The sequence below is a fragment of the Gopherus evgoodei genome, chromosome 1 (genome assembly GCF_007399415.2).
Source record: "Gopherus evgoodei ecotype Sinaloan lineage chromosome 1, rGopEvg1_v1.p, whole genome shotgun sequence".
In the NCBI taxonomy this organism is placed as follows: Eukaryota; Metazoa; Chordata; order Testudines; family Testudinidae; genus Gopherus; species Gopherus evgoodei.
Window position 1 is genome coordinate 126,272,893 of NC_044322.1, and position 27,288 is coordinate 126,300,180.

General features: G+C 41.7%; 1 protein-coding gene across 1 annotated transcript; it reads left to right on the forward strand.

The window, feature by feature from the left end:
• The first annotated feature begins 8,582 nt into the window (after window positions 1–8,582).
• LOC115643095 (glycoprotein Xg-like) lies at window positions 8,583–24,722 on the forward strand. Its single transcript, XM_030546940.1, has 8 exons — window positions 8,583–8,706; window positions 16,684–16,725; window positions 17,104–17,154; window positions 18,823–18,891; window positions 20,539–20,595; window positions 22,463–22,501; window positions 22,846–22,965; window positions 24,653–24,722. The coding sequence occupies exons 1-8, from the start codon at window positions 8,583–8,585 to the stop codon at window positions 24,667–24,669; spliced, it is 519 nt and encodes a 172-aa protein (XP_030402800.1). The 3' UTR covers window positions 24,670–24,722.
• Window positions 24,723–27,288: the final 2,566 nt, after the last annotated feature.

Here is a 27,288-nt window from a genome sequence, read left to right on the forward strand (position 1 = left end):
TAGGGAGCCCATGTGGGAAACCTCCAGACCCAAGGCCTGTGGTCCACGCAGGAACTAGCCTTGCACATAAACGTTAAAGAACTCCAGGTGATCCATCTGGCTTGCGTGGCCTTTCACTCGTACCTGACAGGTAGATTAGTCAGAGTTCTCATGGACAACATGGCCTCGATGTTCTACATCAACAGGCAAGGTAGGGCCAGCTCCTCAGCCCTCTGCCAGGAAGTCCTCAGGCTGTGGGACTTCTTCATCACCCACAATATCACCTTGGAAGCTCACCACTTACCAGGCATCCAGAACTCTTGAGTGGATCACCTGAACTGGGATTTCTCCTTCCAACACGAGTGGTCGCTGCACCTAGAGGTGGCTCACATGATCTTCTGAATGTGGGGCACTCTCCAAGTGGACCTCTTCGTGACCAGGCAGAACCACCTGTGCTCTTGGTTCTGCTCCTGGAGGGTTCTGGGTAAGGGCGCAATTTTTGACGCCTTCCTTCTATCCTGGTCAGGTCAGCTTCTCTTTGCCTTTCCCCCAATTCTTCTGATAAGCAAGGTCCTGGAAAAAGTCAAGGTGGACAAGGCTCGTGTCCTCATAATCACCCAGGCATGGCCCAGGCTGCACTGGTTTGGGACTGTTACAAGCCTGTCCATTGCCCCCCGGTAGCCATGCCAACCCGCCTAGACCTTCTCTTTCAGGACTAGGGTCGTCTCCTGCACCCCAGCCTTGCAGCCTTCCACCTCACAGCGTGATTGCTTTATGGCTAGGCCAAGAGGAGAGGACCTGCCCAGAGGGAATCCAGTGAGTCCTCCCGGAAAGCAGGAGGCCCTCCATGCATCAAGCCTATCTGGTGAAATGGTCAAGGTTTTCTTGGTGGGCCGCTGATTGCTGTGTCTCACCAGTGGCTGCCCCACTCCAGCTTATACCGGATTACCTCCTTCATCTCAGAGCCCAAGGCCGAGCGCTCTTGCCCATCAAAGTGCATCTGGCAGCCATATCAGCCTTCCACCCACCAGTCCAGGGCCACACAGTATTTTCTCAAGCCATGACCGGTCAATTCCTTAAGGGCTTGGATCACCTCTTTCCTTATGTTACGCCCCCAGTCCTATAGTGGGACCTGAACTTGGTTCTGGCCAAGCTGACAGGGCCTTCATTTGAGCCGCATGCCACATGCTCTTGGTCCCACCTTTTGTGGAAAGTAGCCTTTCTTGTGGCAATCACGTCTGCTAGGAGGGTCTCGATCTCCAGGCCCTGATCTCTGAATCCCCGTACACGGTATTTCATAAAGATAAGGTCCAGCTCTGCACACACCCTTCGTTTCTCCCTAAGGTGGTCTCCACCTATCATATGAGCCAGGATATTTTCCTTACTTTGCTTTGTCCAAAGCCCCACAGGTCTAGTAAGGAGCAATGTCTCACATGCTGGATGTGAGGTGAGCCCTGGCTTTTTACCTGGAATAAACAAAACTGTTCAGGAAGTCTTCACAGCTGCTCATTGTCACAGCCAAACGCATGAAGGATCGACCGATCTCCACTCAGCAGCTCTGCTGCTGGATCACTTCATATATCCATACATGTTACAATTGGCAGGAGTTCCCCCGAAACCAATTATGAGAGTGCACTTGACTTGAGCACAAGCCTTGTCGGCCACCTTTCTGGCTCATGTCCCTATTCAGGGTGTTTGTAGGGCTGCTACATGGTCATCGGTCCACACGTTCATCGGGAGAACTCCAGGTTCAGCAGGGCAGTGCTCCGTCCCGAGTGTCTGTGAGCTCCTACTCACCTCCAATAGTATAGCTTGGAATCACCTACTGTGGAATTCACATGAGCAATCACTTAAAGAAGAAAAGACTGTTACCTTTTCCGTAACTGGTGTTCTTCGAGATGTGTTGCTCATGTCCATTCCACATCCTGCCCTCCTTCCCCACTGTCGGAGTTGTCTGTCAAGAAGCAACTGAAGGTGGGGGAAGTGCACAGTGACCCTTATACTGCACCACTCCAGGGGTTACTAGGGGCGCTCCCCTATGGCTACTGCTAGGGGAAAAAATTCCGGCACTGGTGCACATGGCGAGCATGCACACCTATTGTGGAGCGAACATGAGCAACACATCTCGAAGAACACCAGTTACGGAAAAGGTAACTGTCTTTTATTTATGGGAGCCATTTCTTCACTGGCAGACAGACTCCTTCTCACGCTGCAACCTCCCATCCTCTGCACAAAAATAGCTCTTTAAATGTTGGGATTTTCTTGTGATACTCCACTACTTGCACCTTGCACTCTGCCTAGTCAGGGGATAGAAAATGCAGGGAGTTAAGCAAATTCAAGGGTTGATAGAAACACCTTCCTGTTATCCCATCAGGATTAAGGCCTCAGGCAGTCCTCTTATATCAGGCTCCAAACTGGTCCCTGTGCTCTTGCTTTCCTGTTACGTTTGTTTCTTTACTCACCAGCAGAGTCAATCAGATTTTTTTCAGAATAAATGTTTTTGCTCTTTTTTTTGACCAGCTGCACTTGGTAATTCACAGAATTTCAGTCATTTGCAATGGCTCTGCCAGGCAGCAGTGTAATGAGCAAGGTTCCATTGCTCTTCTGAACTGAATTAAAACATCTGAAACAGAGAGAGTTGTTTATCTTGCAAGTGCTAAAGCTCCCAGCAGATGACACAAAGGCAAGTTGTGACAGCTATTACATGTAGTCTGTGCAATTTGGGTGCTTGTTTTGGATTGCCTCTCCTCTAACTATTGAGTTACTGGTTAGAAATCTGACAAGATGTCACTAGTTACTGCTTAGCATCCAAAAAGTGAACATGGAAATAGCTCATGCCCACAAGAAGAATAGTATAGTTTGCTGGGTATGCTGTACGGGAAGTTTCTCTCCTACGGTGAGTTAGTCCAGGTGCAGCAGCACCACACCCGACTCTGCTGGTGTCTCATGAAGGCAAGGTTGAAAAACAGGGTGTCTTGGCTCTGGGGAAGAAGGTGGGTTGGGAGAATGTTGGTTCTCATGTTGCTATCTCCTCATTGGTTGGTTGCCTTCCCTTCTCATTAGCTGCGGGCCTGAGTTGAGAGGTTTCTTGGTGGGGAGGATGTATCATGTAGGTATATGACCTATATGTATAATGAATAATATTATTAACAGCTCTGCTATTGGAGCTGGAGGCTTTGGAAGTGGGTGGGTTGTTAAGGACTTCTCTCTCCACTGAGCCATCCATCTTTGAGAGTAATAGTGCAAACAGACATCTGATCTGGCCAATTTAAAAAATCTTCAGAGGAAAAATCTGTGGCACTGTAGTTACGACATTTGCTGCTGTTAGTATTTGGAGAAGCAGCAGGTGAACTGTAAATAGGACCATGATGAGGCTGAGAATGTCTCTTTTTTTGGGCCTGGGTTTTCTTCTGGTCCATGTTAAAGGTAAGTGATCTTATTATACCTGGGACTTAGTTTCTGGGGTGAGACAGAGTTAGAAAAGCAATAAAACTTGTGTAATGTTAGCACTGCTTGGTTATTTAGTAACAATACAAAGAATTGCTGTTTCTTTTCTTTTTTTGTTGTACTTTTTTAAAGTATTTGTCAGATTGACCCAGAGTGTTCAGGTAGGCACTTGGCATTTTATATATCTAAAGAAATACATAACTCTTTGGACACACACTTACAATAGGCAAAAGGGAAAAAATGGAGGAGTTGAGAGATAAGGATGCATGAGTTAAAGTTAGAGCTGACAACCTAAACTGGAGATCTTTCTTTTCTTCCCTCAAATTATTCAAAACTTGGGGCTTTGACTTAAACCTACTGTTTAAAATCAACATTCTAAGATGAAAACGTACAGGGAAATGTATAATTTACAAAGAGAACATTTGTCAGATAAATACATTTGGACACATGAACATTTTTAATAGCATATTTGCTCATTAATATTTTAAGGCTTATATTGTAAAAGCAGATACTGTGTTTTCAAGATGGCTGTGCTTTAATGTTGTTGCTGCTTTATTGACCTCAGGAGCTCTCTGCTCCTAAAAGTATAGGATTCACATTACAGATTCATTCCTAATATTAATACACAACTGAAAACGTTTTGTCCATCAGGGGGAGGAAGAGTCTGATTGTTATTTCTTCAATATTTGCTACTTCAGAAATAAGTTATAACAGAGCTAACAGCAATGTAGAGCAACTCACATCTGCCGGTGCACAGCACCTTTGCAAACTTTGATTCTTGTTATGTTCTGATGAACAATAAGTGTTAATGGGTGTGTCTGAAATCACTGGTTAACCAGCGGTTACCAAAAAATAGCAAATCTTTCCAAGCCTAGTTATAATACCTAGAAAACTGTGCAATGATAGGTGACAACACAGCCTTATCTTTAGTGACTGGAATGATACTCTATTAAAGTGAAGGGATGTGTCGGGGGGAGACCTTCTCACAGCTGGGGAATAGGAAATATCAGGGAGTAGTATTACAAAGCTAGGAATATGAACGGTGATGAGCCACAGTCTCTCTAAGATTGGCATGCAGACTTTCTTGTTCTCAAGTGTGATCTTATGCTGGGAGTCGTCTGTTTATGTAATACTGGCATGTGCAAGCTAATTTCTACATGAATGAACACCCTCTGTATTACATGGTGTATTTTAATGTATGGGATAGGCACACAGAGCATTGAACTGGTGTGTATAGAGTGTTTAATAAATAAAAACTGGAAGGCATGGAGTTCTGTGGCTGACTCCCTGCTCTAGCCCCAACTGTCCCATTCTGTTTAACAGGTCTGTTTCTGGGGAAGAGAAAAAGTCTGGAGAGAAACACCTCACTTCCGCTAGATATAATTTTAGAAGGTTGAGATCTAACGTTAGTGTCATTTGCACAGTATAGAAACACCTACTTGCTTCACCTGTGCACCAAATTAGTAGCTGTATTTTGCTGTTCTTTTGGTAGCTTGTACCTAATGATCAGGGTGCTTTCCTTAAATGGCACCTTAGAAAACAAAGGCTGGCTATTTTAAGTTTAGGGCAGCATCTACTGAATTTTATTATCTGCATATTTATCTTGCTGTGCTGAAAATTCCAAGGGGCCACTCCTCAGATCCAGCCAATGTGTTTGTGTTTGGTGAAGGATCTAGGAAGGATGGCCAATGTGTTTTTATGTCCTTAACCCTGAAGCTGTGGATAGCTGCAGGACAGCTCATCCTTGGTACAGCCTCAGGGCTGGTCTGAATTGCACCTGGCTGCTCGGGCTCCCAAAGATTACTGGAGCACAGCAGCTTGTTGGCCATGCTCCCGGTTACATTCCCACGCAAGCTGTACTGTATGTCATATGGGGATTCCCATGTGTCATGGGAATCCCCAGCTGGCTGGTTAGCCCAGCTTCATGGGCTTTTTCCACCACCCGCTGAGAGACAGCCCTATCAGACCTGAGGATCAGGCCCCAGTATGGTTAAGAAACCAACATACTGGCTGACACTTTACTTATTTTTGTTGTTGGTTGGTTTTATTTATCATTTTTAAAAGCGCTTTTAAGAGCGCTTTATTCTCCACGACCAACAGTATCACTAGTCTAAGAAATTACACAGAAAGAAACATCATGCAAAAACAATAAAGGGTCAATGAAACATCTATTAATGCAACAGCAGAACTGAAACTTGGGTAAATGAACCTGATCTAAAAGGGAGCCACGCTGGTAAATGAGAGATTTGGAAGACTCAGATGTGCTCACCTCACCAATCAAGGTGGGGAGAGAGCATTGAGCCTTGTGATTGAGTGAACCCAAGGGGATGGAAGGCTGACTAAACCAATTGGTGGGAGCCTGAGAGGAGGACAGTTCTGCCTGAAGGAATGGAGATGATCTCCTGACTGTCTCCCTGCCTGTGGGAGTTGTCTATTTTGCCCTGAAAGGGGGTTGCCAAACTATGCTGAGAGGAAGCACAGGACTTAGAAACACCAAGGAAGGCCAAGACCACAATAGGGTTAAAAAAAGAACTATATAAATTCATTAAGGATTGGTCCATCAATGGCTATTAGCCAGGATGGGCAGGAATGGTGTCCCTAGCCCCTGTTTGCAAGAAGCTGGGAATGAGTGACAGGAGATGATTCACTTGATGATTACCTGTTCTGTTCATTCCCTCTGGGGCACCTGGCACTGGCCACTGTTGGAAGACAGGATACTGGGCTAGATGGACCCTTGGTCTGACCCAGTAGGGCCATTCTTATGTTCTTAAGGAGGTCCTCTACATCGTGGGGACTTTTTCCACTGTGAGTGACACCTACAGCTACCTCAGTAAGGCTAGCAGCCTGGGCAAACGGTGCCCTGACCATTTTACTGCACTCAAGTAGCTTCAGGCATGCAACATCTCATCAAGGTAGTTGGTTCTTCCATATTATGGAGCCCACTTGTGTGGAATAAACTGAACTTGTGAATCCAGGGAAATCCACCCTGTGAGTAGTGTTACTTGCAGATTGTATGGTGTGTTTCTGATGTACCTAATCCAAATCCATCTTCCCCTTTATATGCTTCCTCTATATTTCACCTTGTAAATAAAGTGTACTTTTGTCCATTATGGAGATGTTAGAAGAGTATATGTGTGAACTATCAGGCTAGTTATAGGGATAAGTACCAGGTCAGCGATAGTCAAAACCACATTCGGAGGTAGGGTAGGGTTCCTGACTATAGTAAGCAGTCAGGTGGAGACACCATCAGTTAGCAGCTAGGAATGCAGATGGTTGAAACCATAGGCGCTGACTCCTTGTGTGCACCAGGGCTGGAGCTTGCACAGGAAAAAAAAAGGTGGGTGCTGAGCACCCACTGGCAGCCCACCTATCAGTGCCTCCCCCACTCCCCAGCACCTCCTGCCCACCGGCAGCCCATCGATCAGTGTGTCCCCCCTCCTTTCCAGCGTCTCCTGCCTGCCATGGATCAGTTGTTCCACAGCATGCAGGAGGTGCGGGGGGTGGGGGGAAATGCAAGGTGTGACGGTGGGGTGTGCTCGGGGGAGGGGAAAGAACAGGGCAGGAAGAGGCAGTGTGGAGCCTTGGGGGAATGGGTGGAGTAAAGGAGCACCACCCAACACATTAGAAAGTCAGCACCTATGGTTGAAACCCATTGCGGCCAAAGCAGAAGGACACTGGGTGAGGGCTCCTGTTAATGATTAGCTTCCTGCAGAGGTGACCCATAAAACCTCCTTACAATAAGAAAACATTAAATTAATTCCATGGCATGTATATGCTATTCGGGCGTAGGGGGAGAGCATTTATTGTTATCCAATACATTGTGTTTCCATCTTGGCTAATTTGAAGGTTAGGAAGGTTTTGTAGACTCAAAGCCAACAGGATCTTCAGGCACCTGATGGTAATTGCATGAGCAATTTGTTAGTACAAAATAACAGACTTCTTTGTAATTTGAGAAAATGTAATATAGTTCCACAAATAAATAGTTTCACTGGAGTAAAATAACAATAATAAAAGCAACAAAAACTTTTATTTTTTCGAACTCCTCTCTGAGGTGTCAATTCTAGGATGGGAGGTCCTCTGTGCTAAGCAGAAGACAAGTAGTCATCAGTGGGGATCTACGTAGGTCTTAAGGGTCCTTGTGTAATATTTAAACCTTAGTCTATGAGATTTTCTACTGAGCCGCACCAGGAAAAGCTAATGCCCATCCCTCCTGATGGAAACAAAAGTATAACTATTTTCAAGAAAAAAATTAAACCTTAAAAGCAGCTAACAGACATCTCTTGTCTCTCCCTGCCACCTTGCCTCAAGATGGTCGGAGTGAGAGACAACTGAGATACCTTTTGTATAGACAATATGGGACTGAATTCCTCATCCAACAATTCTTTTAACAGTTTTGGTAAAGTGAGAAGAGGATTGCCTCTCTCTGCACTCTCCCTTAAGTCTATTAATTGGGACTGGCAGACCAAGACTTATTTTTCAGGGTCTCCAGATTGTGACATGATTGCACACTAGTTTATGACATCTGATCCAAAGCTGAGTAGGGTCAGTAGAAGCCTTTCCATTGACATTGTTCAGGTTTGGATCAGGTTCTGTAATAGGTAATAGTTTTGCAATTATTTAATTCCAGGTTAATTTGATCTTCTTTGTTAACAATGACAGATTACTTCCTACAGTCTTTTCTAGGGAAGTCTCAAGTTGACTGAATCTTGGGGCGGGAGGTGGGGTGAGCGGGGAGCAGATGGATGGAACACACTAACTTCTGATCCATATTTCTCATGAGTTGATTCCGGGCATTGAATGTAATATCTTTCTCTCCAGGAGCAAAAAACAAAACAAAACAAAACATACCAGTGAACCTGCCTGGATTGGGAGCTATGAAGCTCCAGAGAGAAAAATATCCTCAGAGTAACACTTTGCCACCATCTCCTCTGATGTTAGACGGCATACTGTCACTGCTGTCTTGACTTCTCAAACAATGTATGTGTCAGTGGAGGTATAATGCCACAGAAGGAAAACCAGTAAAATGCTTGCAAAGGATAAAATAGTCAAAGTGAAGGCTAGGGGTAGGCACTAATGGCTACACGCACTCTAAAGGCAGTCCTTCTTTATGCCTCACCCCCATGCCAGCAGCCAGGGGTGAGGCAAGATCTGAGTTAATGACTGTTATGATTGTTGTTGAACTTAACATTACCAGAGCCCAGTGTACTCCAGCTCGACCACCTCAGAGAGCTGCCCTACCTAGACAGCCAGGGATTCCGCCCCTGGAGGGGAAACCTCAAGGTTTGTGAAGCTGGCAAAGCCAATTCTAAACCTCTTCAGGATGCCCCTTATGTGTAGGTTCGGAATAAAGAAGTTTAGAATCAGCTTTCTGTCCCATTTGTGCCATGCTAAGTAAAATGCAGAGAAAGATGTGCATAACTTATTTTAGTGTTAATCAGGACTCAAGTCATCATGCTGAAGTAAGGTAAGTGAAGAGGTAAGTGAAGAGTCTGTGGCTGAATTTCTTTCAGTATTGTTGCAATCTCCACTTTCTTATTGCTTGGTGGTGGTGTCCCTGGACCCTAACAGTTAGCTAGTATTCAAGGCCTTGCCAGACTGTTTCTGTTAGGAGAAACTGATGATAGAGTTAAGTATTTCATTGGTAAATCTTGTTCATCTACAAAAAATGTACGCAAAGTCCTTTCTCAACACAGTAGGAACAAACAGGAGGCAGTTTCCTTCTTCAGAAATCCAAGCCTGCTTCCCAGCCAGTCCTGTGCTTCAAGGAGTTCTGTTCTGTGCCTTCTCCAGGCCATGCTACAGCACTTCTCAGGCTTTCTGCTGGATTTCTGGTCCTGTCCACACTGGGCACACACACAGAGTTCCACCAATCAGTGTCTTAGTCTGTGTGTTTGCAGTCAGTGCCGGGGAAACCCCTCTTATTTTCCCTGAGTTAGTTCTTGTTTATGTCTTCCCATGCAGTGCTGGGCTGATGGTTTCTATTGTTTCATCTATCTTACTCCATAAAAGTGTTTAATTGCTTCATCCATTTAGTGTGAATGAAAGATGGCTAGCACACCCATCAGAATCAGTGAGGTGTGTAATTGCCCATTGATCAAAGACACACTTGCTGGCAACCACTAGTACCCTCCAGCACAACAGTAACATTGTTTTATAGAGCCCATTTTCTCAGGCCTGGTCTACATCTAAAAGTTATGTCGACCTAGCTATACTGGTCAGGGGTATGAAATATTCACACCCCTGCGAGACATAGTTAAACTGACCTAAAGCCTAGTATAGACGCTTCTAGGTTGACAGAAGAAAGCTTCCATCAACTTAGCTGCTTCCTCTCAAGGGGATGGATTTACTTTACTACTGCAATGGGGAAAAAATCCTTATTGCTATAGTAAGGGTTTACACTACAGCAGTGCAGCTGCAGCTGTAGTGTTGGTAGTGTAGATGCAGCTTCAGTAACATGAAATGGAGGTATGCTCCTTGTGTAGTCATTTACTCCAGCAGACAGTGAGGACTGGTCTGCACTGAAAATTTACGTCAGCATAGTTACGTCTTTCTGCGGTATGAAAAATCCACACACCTGAGAGATGTAGGTAGGCTGATCTAACCACCGGTGTAGACAGTGCTAGGTCGACGGAAGAATTCTTTTATCGACCCAGCTACAACATGTCAGGAAGGTGATTACCTACAGTGACGAGAGAACCCCTCCCTACCCGTCTGTGCTGCTGTAGCGTTTGAAGTGTAGACATAGCCTGAGTGTAAAATGCCACCATTGTGCATTCTGATTTGGTCGCGATATATGCCCACTTTGGACAGATATAAATGACTACACCCAGATAGCTATTCCTTACCTTTATGCCATCAAAAGGCCAAAACTGAAGTAGCACCATAGAACTTTATCCAGAGAATATAAAGAAAAGCTCTCGCTTTTTACACTGTTAAAAGAGCTATCACTGAAATTGTATTTACTTACTGCTGGATCAAAATGATCTCTTTGCAACAGTGCTGAACTTACTTGAAGTTGTGGTATAAGTTTGGCTTGGCATTAGCTGAAGAGCAATATTACTCAAATCTACCTTACCTATGTCACAGCCAAAAATAATGCATATGTTTTACTGTAGATGTCTTTGGTGCATAGGCTATATTTAAAACATGTTAGTTCTTGTCTACTCTTCTGTTTTCTTCAGCCACAGACAGGATAAAGTAATATTTGCTCAGAGACCAGAGCTGCTTTCGTAGTAATATACCAATACGGTTATCTGGCATATCCAGTTGGTTAGTGATTCTTTCAAGGCAAATTATGGTGACAACCCCTACTAGCAATTACTATTTCTTCACACCCTCATTAAAAGCATATGCCATAAAAATGCTTGTTGATGGCAGTTTCTTATCTTAAGGCTTGGTACAAAGCATACCACACAGACACAGGATATGGCTGTCCTCTCTCCTGTCCTATTAGGCTCTCTTATTTGGTAGTTTTCAGTTGTTTTTTTTTAGTTTAAGCAATATTTTTCATCCAAAACAGTAGCAAAAGTACAGTAGTTCAAACTGATGCATTTTTAATAGGTGTATCAGTGCTCTGCTCTTGATGGCAAAGAACAGATCTTAATTAATGTTTCCAAGGCACACTAATTTCCAGTGCTGTGTGAATGAATTTTGATAATAATCTGCCATATTGGCGGGGGGGGGGAGCACAACACAATTTAGTTACAATAGCTTCACTAGGTAATAAAAACCATAGTAGCTTTACATCAAAAAAATCACATTGACATTCTTCTCAAACTGTCCACTCTTAAGACGTCAGTCCAGCAATCACTTATGTACATGCGTAACTTCACTTATATGAATAGTGTTATTTAAATGAATAGAATAACTCACATCAATAAAATTGTGCAGTAGATAAGTTTTTTCGTGCTCAGGACCTAAATACATATTTCCCTTAAAGTATAAATATCTCTAGAAGTTCATTTCAGAGATAAAGCATTTTTAAAAAGTCCTTATCTGTCCTTTGAAAGAAGCAGCTTAACCAATATTTTCCTTCACATTTTAGTCTGTCTCCATCCTCACCAGAAGTCACTCTTTCTTCCTGGATCTTTGCCAGTTTCATAGCATTTTATATTTGTGTAACTATTAGCTTCCAAGGCAGGAACAAAATATTGCAGCCACATGATATGCTCAGGAAATCCTTTTTTAAATATTTGCTAGTTCTGTTGCTTTTCCCTGGGGAGGAATAACAAGATTTTATCTCCCTCATACAGACTATCAATTGCCTTTTCCTGCTTATCTGTAAATCTTAACCCAGTCTTGGAGTAGGTAGTCTCAAGTTAGCGTTTTTATTTTTTTTAAATACAAATACAAATATTTTACTGCGTTAACTCAGAGTGACTAGAGTTATCTACCATAGCTTAAAGCATATCATTTTAGTTTTCTCTCTCGGTTTATATTTAATTTTTAAAACAATTACACACACTTTAAATAACTGAGATGTCTGTTTCTCGTAGCCACCAGTCCTGTAACCTGAGCCACTCAGGCAGACCTTTATGCCTGCACAGAGTCCCATTGGAGAGTATGATCACTGAGGCTTTGCCTGGGGAGATGCATCTGCCCATATGGATCCAAAGGCAGGATCAAGGCCTAAATCTAGAGATGGAAAGGACTAGCTAGTAATTGGGCCCATGCCTAAGACAACTCTATAAAGTTCAAAAGTATTTTGGTGTAAAAATTATTGTTGCTTCCTATGACAGTGAACAGGTTTGGTTCTCAATATACAAAAGGTTAACTCTAGCTTCACCTTCACCTTGCTAAAGTGTTCCCTCCTCCCCACAGGCAGCTGAAGGAGACACAAGGAAGGGAATGCTTGTGAGAACATAGGGCTCCTAGCCCAGATACCCGCAAAGTTAGGGAATCTTTTATGTTGGTTTGCTTAAGGTAACTTAGTTTGATTATACTGACAGAAATAGGCTCCCGCTCGTTCTGCTGCTTTATGTCTGCTGAGTCACCCTGTGTCTGAGCTGACTTTAAAATCTGCCCACCCCACATAAAATTAGCCCACAAAAAAAAAAGCATAACTGGAAGCCAGTTTGCCTCCTCTTAGACATCTATGTTACTGTAAGAATTCTCAGTGACGGCTGTGATTCACTGACTGTAGGAGTGTTGCTGTAAAATGATCTAAAACAGCTTTTCAGCAGAGTACAGAGGCACTTGGAAAGCTACATTGTCAGAGTGTTTGCCATTTCCATTTCTAAGCAGTAGGGCCATAGCCATGGGTGGGCCTGGGTAGGCCGCGGGCCACTCACTTAGCATCCAGGCCCACTCACATCTTAGTAGGGTGTAGAACTGCTACAGCTGCCCAGAGCACCACTACAGCACCCAAAACCCAGAATGAAGCTACGCATCCGTCCTTCAGAAAGCCACACTCCAGCAGCTCTGCCTTGCCATTTTCTGAGCCGCCACATGCAAGTGCACAGATCGGCAGGTGAAGCCCTGAGTCTGAGCGCACCAGTGCTAGGGAGAGGGTGTGGTTCAGGGGAGAAACTGAGCTAGGAGGTGCTTGGGGGCTGCCTGTTGGCCAGCAGTGCTCTCTGCATGGCTCATCCCATGCATGGCAGAAGGCAGCGGCAAGGCCAGTCTCTCTGCAGTGCTCCCTGGAGAGGATGCACTTTGCTGGGCAATTCAGTAGAGTCCGGGCCAAGTTTCACACCCAGGCAAGCCCCTGTTCATGCCTCTGCAGTGCAGCCAGAGCTGACCCCATACGGGGCCGTACAGTCTGCAGGAGATGTGAGCCCCCAGATGAAGGGCAGCAGCCCATATCCTGCAACAAGGCAACGGCTCCTTCTCTTCCCCCGCTGCAGAGACAAGGCACATCTGAGGAGATCAACCCTTCGCACCCAAGGCAGGCTGCACAGCCAGCCAGCATGGCCAGTGGATAGCACAGACTGTCATTGCCCGTCAATGTCGGGGCCCACCCACATTTCCACTCCTACCTACACCACTGCTAAGCAGCTAAAAAAAACCCAACAATTGAGTAAAGTAGATCTGTGCCCAGAATGATTCAATAAATAGTGTGTGTGCAAAGGTAGTACAAAGTGTGTGCAAAGGGTACAAAGACCCATTAGCTTTAGAAATCTCTTCTTTATTAGCATGTTAGCCTAAAATGAAGACTACTACCTGCCTGAGCACAGGGGCTCAACTTGATGACTTCTCAAAGTTCCTTAAAGACCCACATTTCTATGAAATTATGATTCTCTGATATTTATTCAAGCAGCCAACTGTACAGTCAAAGTTGGTGGATCTTTTGGACACAAGGTAAATTAAATTGGGTAACTAAACTAAACATCTGGTAAAAATATTATTCTCTACATAAGGCCAAATTTGCAAATAATGGATATGAGCAAAAGTTTGTATGCATTTTCTGGTCACCTGACCTAGGTACACAAATCTCTAGTGTGCTTGCACTTCAGATTCTTTGTGCATGAACAACCATAACTAGTGAATATACATTGGTGGATTTGCATATCTAAAGTGGGTGCCATTTGAATATTTTGGTCTAATTTATTTTCATTATATGACTATTAGTGGCTGAGTTTGTTTAAGTCAGTCTGAGTCTTTGGAACAGTTCAGTCTGCAAGTCTGAACAAGGATCACTGTGAGGAATATAGTTAAATAGTCTGTCAAAGGCAGAGGGGAAAAATCAGTAGAGACTTTCACAACAAAAATATGTATGGAAGCTTTTAAGAAAAATCACAGCAATTTCTAGGACAGAGCAAGCATACTAAGCACAAATCTATAGCATTAGGCTTCCATAACTGAAGCCAGTGGGGTTAGTGGAGCTGTCTGGGTATTACTGAAGGTAGAATTTGGCCCTAATTTCCCAGTTGTCTACCTAGAAGATTCATATCTGCAAGTATAAAATGTAATATAAAACAGGATTTGGCAGGAGTTGTGAGGACTGCAGTAGGGATTTAGGCACCTAAACCCAAGATTTAGGCACCTACATACCTTTGTGGATTGAGGCTTTTCAGCTTCTCTCAGAGACAATAAAAACTAGGTATCAGAACAGAATGTTTATATGGGCAAAAACCCTAAAGACAATCCAGCTTAGGTTGATGTTTTGCTGCTACTGCTGTTAAAGTTTACAATAAAGAAAAACTCCAGGAAGGGGACGTTTGGACCAGACTCAGTTTCTATATATTGTGTTAGGAGCAAGAAAAGGAGAATGTTATCAGTTTACACTATGCTTAAATGTGTGTGTATGTATGGGGTAACCCCTGCTTTTATTACGGGTAGTAAAACAAACAGATTCCCCATGCTCTCACACCTCCTTAGGTCTTATTGCTTAGGACTAGAAATCTAAGAACCCACTGATTTCAATCAGGATTAGATCAGTCCTTAAGCCAGGGGAGGTAATGGTTGGATGGTGTGTAATGTCCTAAAATATTCAGTCAATTAAATAAGAGAAAATCTTACTCAAATTATGTTAACTGGATGGTTTGGTTTTGCGACCTACTTTCCCCTTCATAGTATAGGTTGTCAAAGGCAACATACTGTTGGACAAGGGGAGTCTTGTTTTATAGCTCATTCTTTGGAATTCCAACAATATATTATCATTCCTGTCGGAGTGTGTGGCTATATAATTAAGTCCTCAAAACATGCACTTCAATTAAAGTGTAGTATAAAAATAAAAATGTTTTAAACTTATACCTTGTGATCCCTCTCATTTGAGGATCTCAGTATTTTACCAATGTTTATTAAGCCTTCTAAGAGCTTTGTGAGTTACAGAAGTGCCACTCTGCTATTATAAGCAGCAGTGTTGCCTATTCGTGGCTCTGCCGTTGGTTTGTGGGGTGACCTTGGAAAAATTATTTCCCTCCGTGTGACTCAATTTCTCCATCTGTAAAAGGGGGATAATGATACTCCCTTAGAAAAGCATTTGGGGACCTACTGATGAAAAGTGCTATATAATATCTAGGCATTATTATCCCCTTTATACAGACTGATAAATAGACACAGATCAAGTGACTTGCCTGAGGTCACACACAAAGTCAGTGGCAGAGCTGGGAATAAAAGCCATGACTTTGATTCCTAGAAACTCTTTTTTTTTTCACTTTGTGCCAGCTGTTCTTGTGTTTGGTCTCCACAGATATTAAGGAGTGGATGAAGACAAATAGTGCTGCATTCTGCATGAAAGTCAATGGCTGCTTATATCATAAAGAGGTGATCTACAAAAGCTTTTCAGTTAAAGCAAAAAATGCCAACCACCACAACAAAAAGGAAATCCCAAATCAGTAACAGATCAGTTACAAGCTGTTAGGATACAATATTTTAAATCTTTCTCAGCTTTATTGTCCTGCCAAGTACTCATGTCAGGATAGTGTTTTTTCTCTTGTAACAATTAATCACATCACTAACACCTAAAACACAGCAGGAAGATGTTTTTCTTTCAGATGTTTCAGGGTGCAGTGGAGAGCAAATAGGTGTAGGTAACAAACACACTTTGACAGTTGTAAATGCTGCCATATGTCAGAGGAAGAAGTTAAACTGTGCAGATTTAATGTACAAGTGATTTCAAGGCAGATGTGTCAGTAAAACTTTTAACCAGATCTGTAAAGTTGAGCTGTTAAAACTAATGAATTTATTAAAATCACTTTTCCTGGTTGTGGTATAACATGCCACTGGTGACACCGATTCACCCAGGGTTGTTGGCAGGGGTGATCAAATCTGGGACCTGTGCAGCTTAATGCATGAGCCTCCACTCCAGGAGCAAAAGGACACATCTCATTTAACCAAGCAGGTGCATCAATCATTAGCTGGCTTAACCACCACTGGGGGGAGATAGAGTGCCACTTTGAGCAAACAGTTTGAAAGTACTGTGCAAAATCATGTTTCTGTTTCTTTGGACAGACTGTGGGTTTCTGGCTGCTGTACTTGCCTTCCATAATGAGCAAAGCACGCTCTTCAACGGAATTTTTACATTTTGATTATGGGCCAAATCCTTCCTGTTCTATTGGAGTGAGTTTCCCCTTTGAATTGAATGGGCTAGTTTGTGTGATCACACAAAGGCCCCCCAGCAGAGCAGGGCTCATGAACAGCTTCCTCTGGCATGTACCCCTTTATTGGACTTTCCACCACCAGGTGCCTGTATCCGATGCCTTGCCAGCAGCGCTCTGGCGGTGATTCACACACAAAAAAATGAACACAACAGTATCTGAAATAGGTATAAAATTTTCCTACACACAGACATTAATGTGTGGCTTCTTTTGGTAGGTCAAGGTGATTTTGATTTATCTGATGCTCTTGATCATCCAGGTAAGTAAAACTGAAAAAAAAAAGTTTTGTTTGCCCTATTGTGTTTAATATTATTGCTATATCTTTAATACGTTTTCCGTTTTATGAGAACTGGACCACAACATAAACTAATTTAATTTAAAGGAAATTCATAAAAGTCAATGGGACATGCTGGACTTAGCACTTTTGATAATCGGGCTATTTTTTAAAATGTGCTTAAATTCAGGTTCTATTTTAAAAGAATCTTGGCCGTAGGACCTTAGCACTTAATTTGTGGTCTCAATGATGCTTATGTTTTCTTTATCTAGAATAATTATCAAGCTTTACAGATGCCTCCCTTTGATGTATTGAAAAGTGTTTCAGTTTGTATTGATTTTATGGTCTCACTGTGTCTCATAGGGGAAACAATTACAAAGAAGCCTCCACTGGCTACCAAAAGGCCAGTGTTTGGTGAGTAATAAATTTAAATTGGCTAATGGTTCATGACAATGATCTCAGATTTGTAGCTCCTACAAGATTCATCGTGATGTGTGCCATGTGCGGGTATAGGTTAAAAAAAAGTATTAAAGGAACTCTCTTGGACATTTACCAAATACTAAGAGTTCCTTAATGGGTATAATATGGCTTTAGACAGTGACTGGACAACACTGAAATTGTATTGGCTGATAATTTTTGGTAATCTCTTACCTGCCCTGAAATCCCCCAAGAACATACTAATAGATAATTGTAGCTTTTGTGTTTGCTTTACTAAACATCTGTGCAGGGGAAAAGACAAGTCCACAACAAATGACTTTTAAAAAATGTTATTAGTGTTGGAGACTAAAGTCTTATATACATGGGACTTTAAAATTTGATGGATCCCCTCTTTTGGCATTCACTTGTTAGCATGGCTTTTAATAGTTCTAAAACAGGCTATGCCAATGAAGAGAAATGAGCTGTGAATGGTAAAGGAGGACTAGAAAGTTTTAAAGCCATAAACTCTGGAGGAGATTGGATGTGACAAACTAATTTTAAAAGGGTAAACCTTTTTTTCTCATTGTCTCCATTTCAAAATACTTTTTATTTGATTATGATATTCCACATACTACACTGAAAGAAAATTAAAGTTCTAAAATGAAGCATTCAGGAATCAGGAAATGGCTAAGGTTGTCGTGCAATCTTAATTTAGCTCCCTTGTGACTATGCATTATGGTAGAGTCTTTCACTACATAATCACAGTTTTTCCCCCTCAGGAATCCTGTCTCATTCAGTGCACAAGTTGGACATTGTTCTATGTATGTGGCAGCTGTTAAATATTTGTATTGTCACTATGTGGTGCATGGCTTCATGTTTTATACATTGCAGTGTCCCAGCCCGCACATTACCTGAGGCCAAAAGTCCTTTTTTACCTCTGTCTCTTACACCATACACTGAACAAATAATATAGTGCATGGAGCAGGACTGCTGCCTCATTTACTCATAAAAATCTAGATATGGAAAGTGGGAGAGTATATCTGCTTCATTACACTACATCTTTAGTGAAATGGGTGAGGTTCTGTGTCTATGTCAATGAGGTGGAGTTCTTCTAGATTAAGGAACCCCTCCTTATGTATCTCTACATATTATTCAGAAGAAGTCACTGTCCGTTTAGCGCTCCGCCTCATTCCGTTCTCACCCTCAAAGACCATATTTCACACAGACTTGCACACTCTAAATGAAATTCCGCTCAACTTTTCTGTGCATGTGTAACTGCAATAGAAGTTGAAAGATCGTCTACTGAATAGAAAATTCCACTCAACTTGCGTGCAGATATGTGCAGCACCAATGGAATGTTGGCAGGTCGTTAGTACAACAAAAAACAGTATACAGGCATGAAGCATGTTTTAAAATCTTTACAAACTTGTCCAAAGCAAAACTGATTTTCACCAGATCCCAGAAAGGCATATGAGCTACTTGGGGACTCTGTCCTCTGATTAAAGGTGTCCTCTTTCCCCACCCCCACTATATTCCTACTCAAAGTAGCTGAACAGTTTTTGCTCAAACATTCTAAAAAAGTGCTCCTGGGCTGAGAACAAATGTTTCCAGTGTTTGACCAAAAGATAAAAGTTATTAAAATCTTGAAATCTTTATTGCTAATAGATGATCATCCAAAACCTCACCCACGTCCTCCTCACAAGCCGCAGCCGGGAAGCTATGGCAATGATGGCGGTAAGAATATTTTTGTGCATTAAATTTATGGATGATATACTTGTGGAGATTATGAAAGGGGGAGACCTGCATCAGGGCCCTAATTGTAACCTGGGTGATCACTACTTCCAACCACCCAACACAGATGTAATGAGGTTGAGTAGTGTCCGCAAAAGAGAAACTAAAACAACTAATTATTCCTCAAAGAAGGCTTTTAATGATTTACGACTATAAAGGCAACATAGACAGATTAAGAAGAGAATAATTAAAGACCAGCACTGAATTAGGATTAATATAAATGGCAGGCACAGTGACAAGCAAAGCTACTATCGCTTATCAACTACTAGCTCTACCTGAACTGTGCCCATTCCCAGCAAGGCACAAGAACCTATACAGTCATTATATATTGATTAACTATTTACTACTACTATTCCTAAGCGATTTACTATTACTATTAACCAACTTACTTTTACTTCTAAACAATTTACTAGTATAATTAAACTATAGTATCCATACAGATTTAAGATTAACCAGCTCGAACACAATCAGACTTCTTTGCTTCAAAACCTCACCCTGCATTTTCCTGAGAATACGTTACCTTCAGTCGACTGCTTTCCACAGTGGCCAGGCACAGTGAAGTGCAAGTCCCTTCGGTTCAGGGGGTGTGTGTGAGCCGATCAAAGAGACATCTCTTTTAGGTCAATACACACGCACACGCACACACACACACACACCTTTGCACCTCTTTATACATTATTTTTTGGCTGTGTTCCAAAGCAGGTCAACCTGTTAAGGTGGCCAAATGTCTTAGTGTGGTATTTTGAAGTTGTTTTGACCTTATGAACTGTGCACCTGTGCCCTGCTCATCTTTTCTTTATGTGGCCAGTTGTCCTAATTGTGGTCAATTTGCTAGACACAAAAACATTTAAGTCAGCCTAAAGAAGTATCTGGTTGCAGTACATAGTAACCATAAGTCCATATCTAATTTCATAGAGCTTCCTTTTTTGGTTAATCTTAGTCTATAAAGCTTCCTAGCTAAATTTTGCTTATGCTTGGATTTTATTGTGCTCGCTCTTTGCAGCTTCGTGGAAGTTTGTGGCCTAACACTGCTTGACAAGACTTATGCTTACAGAGAAGCCTCCCATTAGGCCTAACACTGATACATTAATCACAATACTCTGATGATGCACTTATTTATTAACCACTGTAGGGAACTTTTGGTTTGCTATGCGCTTGTTTGTTTGTTCAACCTTCCAGGTCCACTTTTTGAAAAAGGTTACTGGGTCTTAGTGTCTGTCCAACAAAGTATATCTAGCCCAAACAATCTACAAGCTATTGGACCCTAAATTTATGTTGATAATCATCTTGTTTTCCCTTCCACTCATGTTGACAAATTTAGCTGCACCTATTCTGGGAATGGATAGGAACCAAAAATTTTCTATTGACATGGCTGGAATTCTAGCCTTCAAATAGATTCTAATGGTTGACCTTGAGGTGAAAGACAGAATGTGGGCTCTAAGTCCAAAAGGTCTGTCTCCACTTAAGGATCCTGGGGGAATGATCCTCTCCTAGGACACCAAGAATAAACAGGCCATGGTAGTGGAAGGGAGGAAGAAAAGATGAAATTTCAGATAATTTTGAATAATGAATAACATGTTAATTTTACAGACAGGTTCAGTGACTTAGATCTCAATGATGGGAAACCTCTACCCCCAAGGCCTGCAGGTACTGTATGCCAATTCTGTTGAATATTTCACAACCTCTCTCATATAGTCATATCCCACAGCCGCCTGTTTTTGCTTTAGATTTGCATGTAGCTGGTATAGGGCCAGATTCTCCTACTCTTACATATATTGAGCAATCTCTTGCTCCACAAATAGCGCTAAAAGATGTTGACTGGTCAGTTCTGAAGAGAGAAATCACTTTAAGAACATGCATATGCAGGGTGGATTTGATTTAAATCACTAGTCAGGAAGACTTGATTTTATCATGGTTTTCTAGGTAAAAGTGTAGTCTTGTAGGTTGTTATAACCTTAATACATATTCTTCAAAACTCAGAGATAGATGTAGCTTTCATTTTTAGAAGGTACACACTATACATTTTTAAACAGGTGATTTATTTTGAAAACTTTTCAGATTAGTTTTACAGCTATATCAGAAAATGAATGATTGTTTGGTTATTTCATTTACCAAAGGTAACTGAAGCAGATATTTATGAAGTCATTAGGAAGTGAAGTATCTCCAATTCAACAGGTTAATCATTAATATTTGGAGGATTTTCTTGCCATGCTTTATTAGGAGGAGAACATCACCAGACAGACATTTAAATTGTTTTATTTAACTAAAACAACAACGTTAAGTATTCTGGATTTTTTTCTTCAACAGCAAACATATAATATTTTAACAAAACAAGCATATGTCCCTTGCTTCTCACATTTATCTCCAGACTGCTTCTCGTTGTCCAGCTCTATTCTGCCCCCAACAATCTTCTATTCATTGAATGTTCTGAAACGTTGCACTCTTAGAGAGAAGTAAGGGATTGATTCTGTGTACACAATTTGCAGAGGGACAATAGAGATGAGGTCTGTTATTTCTCACTGCTATATATTATTTATTTATTTAAAACATTTTTGCTGTTAACAAGCATGTTACCTCTGGAGACACAAATCCACAGTTTGAGAACTGCAAAACTAAGCATCTCTAAGCTTCTAGACTGATCACTGAGTCCCATTGAGTAGATAGAAAGATTAACCTAAATAATCTATACAGAAGCCTGTGGAACCCCTTAGATTCAGTGCCTAATCCATGAACTATTGGAACTCATTTACAAAACTCTTCTTAAACATTACATGAATATATTGTCTCATACTATAGAATTAGAATTTATAATCCCTGTTCCATGATGAGACACCTGTGAGCTACAAAGTATCTTAATTAAAACTATCTTTAGATAGGTTTTTTCCTCAAAAAGCATTTTATAAAAAAATCCTATTTTTTAATTTTTTTTTAAATCATTGATTTTTTATCTACCCTGTGCTTAAGTGCTTTGCTAGGTTGGAAAGAGTCTTCTGCACTTTGCAGGATTGGGCCCATAGTCTGTCTGAATTCAGTGGCACTACTTACAGATTAAGGGGCTATTCAGAGGGCATAAAGGTGGAAGCATGGGGCCTACAGTGAGTCAGCCAATGGTTCCCTGGGTGGTTGTCTGCCAGTGGAGACTTGTCAGAGTATTGCAGTGCTCTGGCTACTCCCCTATCTCACACCCCATGCTGGCAGCTGTCTTTTATTTGAAATTTACAACATTTTTTATGAAAGTGGGTAAGCAGTTTCAGCCCCATTTTATTGGGTGGAGGTGATTAGTATTATCATTCTGAGGAAATTAAGACAGAGGAGTGACACGATGTGCCTCCAAAAAATTAAGGTTGAAGTCAGGATTAGAACCCACATTTCCTTACTCCCACTCCTCAGTTCTTACCAAATATCATTTTGCAGACTGCCTCTGCATGAGATTTGTCGTTGTTTTGCTGTGTGTTAGCTGTGACTTTTCTCCAAAAGGTTTCTTCCAACAATGAAGTTATTTTCTCTTTTCCAGGAGAAAAGGAGAGTAACGTCAATCATGGTGGAAACACTGGTCAGTAATACGTATATACATATTATCTTATAGTATATTTAGGACAGTCTTAGCTGAACCAAAAGAGTTTTAAAACCCATATAAAACATATGTGTAGATAAGTCACTATTTTCTTGTCTGTAAGAATATTATGGTTTCTGGTACTTATATATATATATATATATATATATAAATAAATGTTTTATTTCATGCTGCAAATGAAATTCAAAGTTGCATGAAGACTTTCTCATGTCAAACTGTGTTTGCAATGATTTGCTATTATGGGTCAGTGTCCACTTCATGTACTCTAAAATAAGGATGCTATTTTGTTACTTCTGAAGAAAAAACATTTTTTCTTCCAATAGATTCTGGAGTAGTTGCTGGAGTTACGTCACCTGTGATTTCTGTGCTTGTGCTGTTAGTTGTTGGAACAGTAGCTGGTTACACAGCTTACAAGAAGAAGCAACTCTGTTTTAAAGCCAATGGTAAGATTTACACTAGCTTTTTTGTTCTCTTTTTGGAGCTGTGGCAGATCTTGATTGAAACAGCACTTCCTTATTTCTTGTAATGTAAATTAAAACCATCTTGTACATTCTTTTTGCACATTATACACTTTGGTGGTTGTTTTTGTACCACAGAAAACATTAGCTGAAAATGTGCGTAGTGGATGGGCATGGAGGGAATAAGTGACCAATATATATCGGTTTCAGTCTCTGAGTTTGGATACTAAAATATAGTGCACCTGTTTTAAAGAATTCATTTTACTCCACTCAAATAGTTGCAAGACCTATAATGTTTCAAGTAGTAATTGCAGCTTCATTGTTCAGCTTTAGTTTTCATATTGCAATTGCACAACCTCACTGCTATGTGCTTCCCAGAGTGGAAGACACTATCTCTGCCCTGAAGAGTGCAGGGTCCTGAATATGAACTTATATTTAAAATATTTTTATTCTCAGACACAAATTTAATGAAATTGAAATTAAGGTTGAAAATTCATGGATGTGATAGACAGTCAGATGCTGCCCGATAAGACCTGCATATGTCATAATGAATTAAATATTTAGGTGGGATTTTCAAAGTTGCTTACAGCTAGCCTAACTTGGCTTCCATTGAAGTCAATGGGAGTTTTACTATTGACTTCCATGGGAGCAGATTTTGCTTTTGAAAATCCCAATCTTAGCATTGTTTTCTAGGTTTGCAAGGGATATCTGTTAACAGATAGCATGCCTACTCTTTCCACAGATTTGAAGTACCATTGAAATGATAAACTTCCTAGGTCCCTAGTATGAGAAAGTGTGATGGTGGGTGGGAGTGGAAGTTGCAGTGTTACAAGGCAGCTGCAACTTTCCCTGCAACAAAGGGGGGGGGGCTATATAGGAGAGCAGGCAGACCCAAAAAAGGGGTAGGCAGGGCCGGTGCAAGGATTTTTTGCGCCCTAGGCGAAACTTCCACCTTGCACCCTCCCACATCCCCGAGCCCCCTCCCTGAGGCATCCCTCCCCCACGGCAGCTCCCCCCCCCTCCGCCCTGATGCACCCCCCCTGTGGCAGCTCCCCACCCTCCACCCTGAGGTGCCACCCCAGCCCCAGCTCACCCCTGCTCTGCCTCGACCCTGAGCACGCTGTTGCTGCTTCACATCTCCTGCCTCCCAGGCTTGCGGCGCCTAAGCTGATTGGCGCCGCAAGCCTAGGAGGCAGGAGAAATGAAGCAGCCACGGCGCGCTCAGGGAGGAGGCGGGACAGGGGTGAGCTGGGGCGGGGAGTTCCCAAGCGTGCCGCCACCCGCCCACTTGCTACAGGCAGCCCTCCCCGCGCTCCCCTGCCCCAGCTCCCTCCGCCTAAATGCCAGCGGCAACCGGGGCGGCTGAAGATCCGGCTGCCATGGTCGCTGCTTTAGAAAATGCCGCCCCCCAAATCCTAGCGTCCTAGACAACTGCCTAGGTCGCTTAAATGGTTGCACTGGCCTGGGGGTAGGATTATAGCATCAGTGCATCCCATGAGCAGCCTCTGCCATCGGAGAGCCTATAGAGCCCACAGAAGGAGCAGTGAGACAGGACAAAGGTTATCTGTCCTTCTGTACGGGCAGGGAGGAGCTATATTAAAGGATATTGTATAGATCTGAATAAGCATCCATTCCAGAATATTTAAATTTTCTTTATAATCTTCCATTTTAGGTGGGACAACTGTGTAAGCTGGCAAGAGAGGAACTGCCCAGTGATAATGAATATTTTCTGCACAACACTGGACTACTTATTGTTAAGATGTACTTAAGTAATATATGAATGGGTAATATAGTACAATCTGATACATATTATACATATGAATGTATATTTTGGTTCAGAGGCTAACTCCGTGATAATTCCTCAATTATGTGCTATAATATTTTTCTAAGGATAAAGGTTTGTGTCTGAGCATTGGGTTCACAGAATATTCCGTGTTTTTTCTATGCCTATTTGTTTTTTAAAAAAACAGGTTAATACTTTAGGTGATGAGAAAAAAGGAACTTTCAACTATGTGTTGTACTGGTGCTCTCTTGTATATTTGTATTTTTTGTAAAATTTGAGGCAAATACTTGAAAAGTTTAAAGATTTTACTTTCCTTTATTTTATACTTTACATCTGAATTCTACTGAGTAGAAAAATCTATAGTTGAAAAAAGCATTTTCATCATTCATTTTTCAAAAAATGACAAGGGAGATGTACTGTGTACTGCAAAACCACCGATAGAAAGGAAGCCCCAAACCATATATGAGGGGCACACATTGATTTTAAGGAAATGTGTTAACTTCTACAAATCTTGCTTGAACCCTGCTTCTTTTCTATGAAATTTCTTAATATAGAAAGGGCTAGTTCCAGAATCCATTAGTCAGTGCGTGCCCTCAAATTGTCTTTAATGGGCTGAATCAACCCCATCCATAGGTACTGGTTTTCAGGTAATCTGAAGACCCTGTAACAGAAACTAAATTGCAGTAGTTCTTTAAATCAGTCATCATAATCACTGCATTACTGGCCTTTTTACACAAACAATCAGAATTTTCTTGTGCAGGAAGGAATAAATTTGATTACAGCTGTAGAATGCAAGGAGAATGCTTGTGGGTAGAAATCATGATGCTTTGAATTCTAAGCCCCATCTTGAGTCACATATAACCAATCTGTTAAATTTTATCTTTTTGATATGTACATTGTACTTATGATTTTAATCATGTAGTCTATAACATCTTTAAACTCAGCATTTTCACCTTTATTTTACAAATGAACTACCATATATACTCGTTCATTAGCCTGTTTGTTAATAAGCCAATCCCCCGCCCCCAGATGGTTAGGTAAAAATAGCAAAAACTGTATGACCCTTTCATAAGCTGACCCTATATTTCAGGGGGTGGCAAACTTTGGCTCCTGGTCCGTTAGGATAAGCTGCTAGTGGGCCTGGATGTTTTGTTTACTTGGAGAGTTTGCAGGCACGGAGCCCCTCAGCTCCCAATGTCCGTGGTTTGCCGTTCCCAGCCAATGGGAGCTGTGGGAGCGCCACTTCCCGCAGCTCCCATTGGCTGGGAATGGCAAACCGTGGACACTGGGAGCTGAGGGGCTTCATGCCTACAGACGCTCCAAGTAAACAAAATGTCCCAACCCGCCAGTGGCTTACCCTAACGGGCTGAGAGCCAAAGTTTTCCGACTCCTGCTATATTGTAAAAGCTGGTATCACAAGAAACACTCAAAAATTTTGCTATATTTATTTTAATGTTGTTATAATAATAACTGAACAAATATGTATTCACCTTCAAAATTACAGTCAATATTTAAAAGCAGTAAATGGATATTTAAAATAAGTAACTTAGAACAATATGAGACTTTAAAAAGTCTTAAAATCCTTCAATATCTGAATCAGTCTCTGATTCACCAAACAGTTCATTAAACTCAGCTTCAGTCACAGCTGCACTTGCATTGTCATCGTAGATGTCAGCAGTATCGTCTTCAGACTCAGATCCCTTCTCATCATCAGCCTCTGTTGAGTCATCATCAAATATGGCATCATCTTCTGACCCGTAGACTACATTGCTGATACAGCATTTCCTAAATGATTTTTCTATCATTTCCGAGCGAATGGACACCCACGCATACTTGATCCACTGGGAGACCAGATTGATATCAGGCTTCATAAGATTCCTGCCTTTTGTCAACTTTGCCATACCTGAGCATATCCATTCAGACCACATTTTGCATAGCCTGTCTTTAAAGGGGTTGTTCAGGCAGACATCAAGCGGTTGTAGAACTGAAGTTAAGCCTCCAGATATTACAGCCAAAATAGTTTTCATATTTTTGGCCACATTTTTCACTTCATCCATCTTGTGTGCCCTGAAAATGTCCCAAATGAGCATAGCAGGTTTCTTGAAAAGTGCTTCTGGTCTCTTATTCCACAGTTTCCAGCCATTCAATAGTCCCACTTTCATCCATCCATCCCTTTTTGTGTGCACATATGATGATACCAGCAGGAAATTTCATGTTTTTAGGCAAGGTTTTTCTTTTAAAAATAACAACAGGAGGGAGCTTTGATCCATTTGCCAAACACGATAAAACCACCATAAAATGAATTTTTTCACGGCTTTAATTAAAACTGTTTTTTCACCAACACTGGTTACTGTTCTGTTGCTCGGGAGATCAAATGTCACTGGTGTTTTGTTCATATCTCCTATTTATGACCGTTCAAATGCATATTCCTTTTGATATTTTATAATAAACCTTTGGAAAGATTTGATTTTTTTCTTCCAGATCTCTCGGCAGCTTTTGCGCTATCTTTGTTCACTGACGAAGAC

Coding starts and splice junctions, on each gene's coding strand:
- LOC115643095 (XM_030546940.1), top strand. CDS start 8,583: ATGACTGTTATGATTGTTGTTGAACTTAACATTACCAGAGCCCAGTGT. Junction 16,726..17,103: donor TGATGCTCTTGATCATCCAG/GTAAGTAAAACT, acceptor TGTGTCTCATAG/GGGAAACAATTACAAAGAAG. Junction 22,502..22,845: donor CAATCATGGTGGAAACACTG/GTCAGTAATACG, acceptor TTCTTCCAATAG/ATTCTGGAGTAGTTGCTGGA.